This window comes from Nansenia antarctica (assembly GCF_963989245.1).
Source record: "Nansenia antarctica genome assembly, chromosome: 7".
Lineage (NCBI taxonomy): Eukaryota > Metazoa > Chordata > Actinopteri > Argentiniformes > Microstomatidae > Nansenia > Nansenia antarctica.
This window is the reverse complement of record NC_137677.1, coordinates 65,328,127-65,335,626: the sequence shown is the minus strand read 5'-3', so window position 1 is coordinate 65,335,626 and position 7,500 is coordinate 65,328,127. Positions and strand designations below refer to the sequence as shown.

At 54.1% G+C, this 7,500-nt stretch overlaps 1 protein-coding gene across 1 annotated transcript in view; it reads left to right on the top strand.

The window, feature by feature from the left end:
* The window catches only part of sema5ba (sema domain, seven thrombospondin repeats (type 1 and type 1-like), transmembrane domain (TM) and short cytoplasmic domain, (semaphorin) 5Ba), a gene marked incomplete at its 3' end in the record, with an annotated part of 55,390 nt that overhangs the window by 19,822 nt on the left and 28,068 nt on the right, over positions 1 to 7,500 (top strand). Inside the window, 3 exon segments of the mRNA XM_080537053.1 lie at positions 487 to 554; positions 556 to 587; positions 1,032 to 1,077. Of these exon segments, the coding sequence (XP_080393179.1) occupies positions 487 to 554; positions 556 to 587; positions 1,032 to 1,077 (146 nt within the window).

The following is a 7,500-nucleotide window of genomic DNA, read 5'->3' as shown; positions in this document are numbered from 1 at the left end:
TATGTTTAGGCCATTTGGAGATATTTTGGCACCATCTTTGACCTTTGACCTTTCTCATGTATCAGATTTATTTTTATTTTTTTATTTTTTTTGGGTTGGCCGACCAATGGTATGGAAATTTGGCGTTGAAACCGGACATGACACATTCTCCAGTTGAAGAAAACTGGATGTGACTTAGGCCGTGTTTACCGTCTCGGGAAAAAAAATGTGGCATCGTATAGCATGCAAAATTGTGAAAAAAGATTGATATCGATGAAGAGAATTGATCGAGGTAAACTCTTTATATCACTTCGGATGCCCATCTGGGTCCGTGGATAAGAAGAGGTTAAACCTAATCCTGGACACTACAAAGCATTTGTATCAGACCCATCAGGCTCTTAAGGCCAATAGTTAGTTACAATTGTATAGCAGTCTCTGTGAGTCTCTTAATCTCTCTCTCTCTCTCCTCCCTCTCTCCTCCCTCTCTCCTCTCTCTCTCTTTTACAGCTCTCAGTCCCTGGATCTCTCACTTCTCCCATCCGGGCGTGCGAGACTACTCCCAGCTGACCCTTGAACCTCACCAGGAACGAGTTGATAGTGGGCGCGAGGTGAGAGAGAACACCATTCTGTACCATTCAGACTCATTATGCAAAAATGTCCCGGGCCCTAGCTGCGCCAAAGAAAACCCTTCACTTTCTTTCTCCCTCCACAATAGACAATGTGGGAGATTAAAAATGGTAATCATAGCGTTAAGTAGGCCCATTGAGATTGAGGTTCTGTTGGGGTAGGGCCTCCTCGCGTGGAATTTGGCACGGGGGGGGACGGGGGGACGGGGGGTCTGGATGGATGTGAAAAACATCCTTGCTCTGGAGAGGAGGGTCTGTTTTTTCTCTTATTCTGACCGCAAAGAGTCAGAATGTCCTTATTTGACCCAGACGGAGGGGAGAGGCGCATGGCGCATGGATTATTCATGCAGTGCGATCTGCATCTGTGATGACAAACCGCATGAACTCATATTGATTTTTTCCCGACTTCTTGTTTTGGTTACCCAGGAACTTCCTGTTTAGATTAACGCTCAACAACGTGTCCCTCATACAGGTAAGCTGAGCACACCTTCTCCCTCTCTCTCTGTTTCTGTCTCCCTCTCACCCCTCTCTCTCTCTCTCCCTCTCTCTCTCTCTCTCTCCCTGTCTCTCTTTCCCTCCACCCTCTCCCTCTCTCTCTCTCTGTCTCTCTCTCTCTCTCTCTGTCTCTCTCTCCCTCTCACCCCTCCCTCCCCCTCTCTCTCTCCTCCCTCTAACCCCTTCTCTCCCTCTCACCCCTCCCTCTCTCTCTCTCTCTCTGTCTTTCTCTCCCTCTCACCCTCCCTCTCTCTCTCTCTCTCTCTCTCTCTCTGTCTCTCTCTCTCTCTCTCTCTGTCTCTCTCTCTCTCTGTCTCTCTCTCTCGTCTCTCTCTCTCTCTGTCTTTCTCTCCCTCTCACCCCTCCCTCTCTCTCTCTCCCTCTCTCTCTCTCTCTCTCTCTGTCTCTCTTTCCTCTCACCCCTCCCTCTCTCTCTCTCCCTCACTCTCTCTCTCTCTCTGTCTCTCTCTCCCTATCTCTCTCTCTCCCTCTCTCTCTCTCTCTCTCTCTTCCTCTCTCTCATTTCTCTTGAGTCCAGTGGTCATTAGCACCCTATCCTCATCTGTCCTCATCCTCCACTGCTGCCCCCCTGTCCCCACTGTCCCCCTGTCCCCCTGTCCCCCTCTCCCCCTGTCCCCCTGTCCTCCTGTCCCCCCTGTCCCCCTGTCCCCCCTCTCCCCTGTCCCCCTGTCCCCCCCTGTCTCCCCTGTCCCCCCTGTCCCCCTCTCCCCCTGTCCCCCTGTGTCCCCCCTGTCCCCCCTGTCCCCCTTTTACCCCCTGTCCCCCTGTCCCCCTGTCCCCTGTCCCCCCTGTCCCCCTGTCCCCCCTGTCCTCCTGTCCCCCTGTCCCCCTGTACCCCCTGTCCCCCCTGTCCCCCTGTCCCCCTGTCCCCCTGTCCCCCTGTCCTCCTGTCCCCCTGTACCCCCGTCCCCCTGCCCCCCTGTCCCCCTGGTCCCCCTGTACCCCGTCCCCCTGTCCTCCTGTCTCCTGTCCCCCTGTCCCCTGTCCCCCTGCCCCCCTGTCCCCCTGCCCCCCCTGTCCTCTCCTGTCCTCCTGTCCCCCTGTCCTCTCCTGTCCCCCTGTCCCCCCTGTCCCCTGGTCCTCCTCCTCTCTGTAGCGTTCTTGGCAGTAAGACGGGCTTGTGTTGGCTCGCTGCTAACAGTTCCAGGCGTGGGACCGGTGTGTGTTCTGTTCAACTCCGAAGATGGGTGGAGAATGCGTGTGCGTGAGTGATGTGTGCGTGTGTGAGTGTGCGTGTGTGTGTGCGTGCATGTGTGTGTCTGTTTCTGTGAGTGTGTGTGTGTGTGTGTGCGTGTGAGTGTGCGTGCGTGCGTGAGTGTGTGTGTGTGTGTGTGCGAGTGTGTGCGTGAGTGTGCGTGTGTGTGTGCGAGTGTGTGTGTGTGTGTGTGTGTGTGTGTGTGCGTGCGTGTGTCTGTGTGTGTGTCTGTTTCTGTGAGTGTGTGTGTGTGTGCGTGCGTGTGTCTGTGTGTGTGTGTATATGTGTGCGTGTTGTGTGTCTGTTTCTGTGTGTGTGTGTGTGTGTGTGTCTGTTTCTGTGTGTGTGTGTGTGTGTGTGTGTCCTCTGCCTCAGGCTGTTTCAGGTGGGTGATACGTAGAGGAACTGTAGAGGAGTAACTCCCTGCCTGGCAGAGTGGCAGAGAGGATTGTGGGATTGCGGTGAGGTTGCATCACGCAGGGACGCTCTCTATCCGCCCATGTGCTAGGTTTGGGACCGCTGTGTTCTGCTCAGCTCCCAGTGGTGTGTGTGTGTGTGCGTGCGTGCGTGCGTGTGTGTGTGTGGTGCGTGTGTGTGTGTGTGTGTGTGTGCGTGCGTGTGTGTGTGCGTGCGTGCGTGCTTTTTTACATTTACATTTTTGGCATTTAGCAGACGCCTTATTCCAAAGCGATACAATCGATACATTTGAATACTAAGCAAGTGAATCATCAATCCACCAGTCGTCGCAGGAAGAGTAATCTAGCTCAGGCCGGGGCCACTGATAGAAGGAAAAACCTTCTTCTATCACCGTCTCCTAAACCTAGGTTGTTGTTGTTTTTGTTTTGTTTTTATATTTAAGACACTGGAGAACAGAGAAACAGTACAAGGGGGGCAGTAGAAATCATAGGGGACACAGTAGAGGGAAAAGCGGGTGTCTTTAGGAGACATAGTGCTGGGGGGCAGTAGATGTCTCAGGAGGAGCAGTAAAGGTGTAACCTGAAGAGATGGAGGTCTTCCGTCTACGACGGAAGATGGGTAGTGACTCTGCAGTTCTGACAGCCGTGTCATCATCCAATCACACAGCCTGCAACAACTCTCCAGAAATGTAATGATTGAGCTGGTGATGACAGCATGGTGTGTCTGGCCTCGGTGTACAACAGCATGGGTCTGGGTTCTGGTTCTACTACAGCCAGATGACTCGGCCTTGGAAAGCATTGTCACGCCGAACACAAACCAGCATTGTCACGGTGGGGTTTCACTGAACAACCATTTGTTCTTTGACAACCGTCAACAATAGAGTGACATCACGTCAAGCAGCCGGCAGCGGAGTGTCAGTGTCAGTGTGAAGAGGGCTTTGTCTCTGCGCGCGGTGCTGCCTTTGTCACAAGAGAGAGAGAGAGAGAGAGAGGTGTGAGAGGGAGGGGTGAGAGAGAGAGAGAGACAGAGAGAGAGAGAACAAGAGAGAGAGGAGAGAGAGAGAGACGGAGAGAGGGAGAGAGAGACAGAGAGAGAGAGAGAAAGAGAGGGAGAGAGAGAGAGAGGGGTGAGAGGGAGAGAGAGAGATAGGGGGAGAGAGAGAGGGAGAGGGAGAGAGAGAGGGAGAGAGAGAGAGGGAGGGGTGAGAGAGAGAGAGAGGGGTGGGAGAGAGGGAGAGAGAGAGAGGGAGTGGAGAGAGGGAGAGAGAGAGGGAGCAGAGGGAGAGAGAGAGAGAGAGACAGAGAGAGAGAGGGAGAGGAGAGAGAGGGAGAGAGAGAGAGGGAGGGGTGAGAGAGAGAGAGAGGGGAGAGAGAGAGAGGGAGAGAGAGAGAGAGAGAGAGAAGGGAGACAGACAGACAGACAGACAGAGGTTGTTGTGGTTGTCTGCTGATGTTCCAGTCAGATAGATATCCTCACGTCTCTCTACTAAATCAAACTTTCTGGGTGTCCTGGGGAAAAAAACATGGTGTCCTTCACCACATGTGAAAAGACACAAACACACACACACACACACACACACACACACACACACACACACACACAAGGCAGGCACACAGGAAAGGAGGCACTCATGCATGCAAGCACACACATACACACACACACACACACACACACACCTACACACACACAGTCACAGACACCTACACACACAGACACAGACACACACACACACAGACACAGACACACACACCTACGCACACTCTTACTTTCTTGCTTGTCTCGAGCTGGGGAATTGATCTGGGGCTGATCTCGCTTCGTTTAACTTAAGTGAAGGTGTCACCGGTCCTGCCAGGCCCACGTCTGAGCCCAGCCCAGAACACCAGAACACCAGAACACAGAACACAGAACACGGGCCAGCTAGGAGGGGCAGCTCCCTGCCTCCGCTGCCAACACCACTCAACAGCACAGCAGCTCAAAGAGACACAACGAACACAACAGCACAAAGAAACACAACGAACACACACGCACACTCACAGAAACAAACACACAGACAAACGCACGCACCACACACACACACACACACACACACACACACATACATACTTACAGAAACAGACACACACACACACACGCACACTCACAGAAACCCTCTCACCCTCCCTCCCTCTCTCTCTGTCTCTCTCTCCCTCTCCCTCTGTCTCTCTCTCCCTCTCACCCCTCCCTCTCTCTCCCTCTCTCTCTCTCTCTCTCTCTCTCTCTCTCTCTCTCTGTCTCTCTCTCCCTCTCACCCCTCCCTCCCTCTCTCTCTCTCTCTCTGTCTCTCTCTCCCTCTCACCACTCCCTCCCTCTCTCTCTTCCTCTCTCTCATTTTCTCGAGTCCAGTGGTCATTAGCACCCTATCCTCATCTGTGATCTGACAGCATTCCTCCACTGCTGTGGAGCTCCCCTCCCCCTCTCCCCACTCACAGAAACAGACACACACACACATACACACACACACACACACACACACACACACGCACACACACACACACACACACACACACACAGACACAACACATACTTCTGCCCATGTGCCACATTGAGCCAGAAGCCCATCAGAAGAGACCAGCGCGTTACTCTGGGGACCAGCATGGTTGGCTGACCTCACCCACACACACTCTGCCTCACACACACACACACACACACACACACACACACACACACACACACACACACACACACACACACACAGACAGACTCACCCACAGACACTCTGCCCTCACACACACACACACACACACACACACACACACACACACACCACACCCACAGACACTCTGCAGGGCTCTGAGACAGACAGACAGACAGTCTCACCCACAGACGCTCTGCAGGGCTCTGAGACAGACAGACAGACAGACAGACAGACAGACAGCCTCACCCCGCCAAAAAACTGGTAGCTCAGAGGTGGAAAGACCCCCATGACTTGTCCTATCAGCATTGGTTAAACACTGTGTTAGATCTAGCCAAACTAGAAAGGTCCGTGGCCAGCATGCATGGCGCTCAAGCAAAGAATATTAGTTTATGGACTTCCTTTATAGAATGTATGCAGAGGTGATATGCATAACTTATGGTTTGTAATGGGGTGGGTATTGATATTTGAATATTATAAGTATTTAATGTTTTATGTTTATCCTATTAAGTTTATTTATTTTATTTGGTGGCATTTATGTTGAGCTGGTTTAAATCCTTCTTGAGGTTTTTTGGGCGGAGTAAGACCTTGACCTTGTGGAGGGTGGGTAGGGGAATGTATGCAGGTATGAAATGATGTATATTTTGGTAATTGTTTTGTCATTGTCATTTGTGTGTTTGTACATAAAATCAAAATAAAAAATTATCACAAAAAAGACAGACAGCCTCACCCACAGACACTCTGCAGGGCTCTGAGACAGACAGACAGCCCTACCCACAGACACACTACAGGGGTCTGAGACAGACAGACAGACAGACAGACAGACAGACAGACAGACAGACAGACAGACAGCCTCGCCCACAGACACTCTGCAGGGGTCTGAGAGACAGGGGGGTCACGTTGAAACGACTCACCCACCGACTGATTGAAAAGCCGGTAACCAGAGACGCAGCCCCCCAACAACAAACACCACAAAGCAAAGCCTGTATTCTGTGTGTGCAGACTATACAGACCATTCATACCTTTTGATCGCCCAGACCAGACCCAGCCTCTCCAGACAGCAACCCATTATCGCTGTAACCACATACCCCCTGACCGGCCCTACCTCTCTCCCTCCCTCCCTCTCTCCCTCCCTCCTCTCTCCCTCCTCTCTCCCTCCCTCCTCTCTCCCTCCCTCCTCTCTCCCTCCCTCCTCTCTCCCTCCCTCCTCTCTCCCTCCCTCCTCTCTCCCTCCCCTCCTCTCTGCCTCCCTCTCTCCCTCCCTCCCTCCCTCCCCTCCCTCCTCTCTCCCTCCCTCTCTCTCTCTCCCTCCCTCCTCTCTCCCTCCCTCCTCCCTCCCTCCTCTCTCCTCCCTCCTCTCTCCCTCCCTCCTCCCTCCCTCCTCTCTCCCTCCCTCCTCTCTCCCTCCCTCCTCTCTCCCTCCCTCCTCTCTCCCTCCCTCCTCTCTCCCTCCTCCTCCCCTCCTCTCTCCCTCCGATGCCATGACTCTCACCCTGTGTTGTGTTGCTCCAGAGAGGAATAAAGGAGTCGGGGGAAGGGGGGGGGTTGGGGGGGAGAAGGGAAGGGGGGAGTGGGTGGGGGTGGGGCAGGGGCCGGTTTGCCCAGCGGATGGAGCCATCGCACCAGGCCAAACATGCAGGGCCCTGGCAGGGGGGAGGTCAGGCTTTGAGGCCTGGAGGGGATGGAGGGATGGGGGGCAGGGGGGATGGAGGGATGGAAGGATGGAGGGATGGAGGGCAGGGGGGATGGAGGGATGGAGGGATGGGGGGCAGGGGGATGGAGGGATGGAAGGATGGAGGGATGAGGGATGGGGGGATGGAGGGATGGAAGGATGGAGGGATGGAGGATGGAGAAGCTGGGGGATGGAGGGATGGGGGGCAGGGGGGATGGAAGGATGGAGGGATGGAGGGATGGGGGGATGGAGGGATGGAAGGATGGAGGGATGGAGGGATGGGGGATGGAGGGATGGAGGGATGGAGAAGCTGGGGGATGGAGGGTTGGAGGATCGCAGGGATGGAGGGATGGAGGGATGGAGGGATGGAGGGATGGAGGGGCTGGGGGGCTGGAGAGGGAGAGGAGAGAAGTGCTGATGCCAT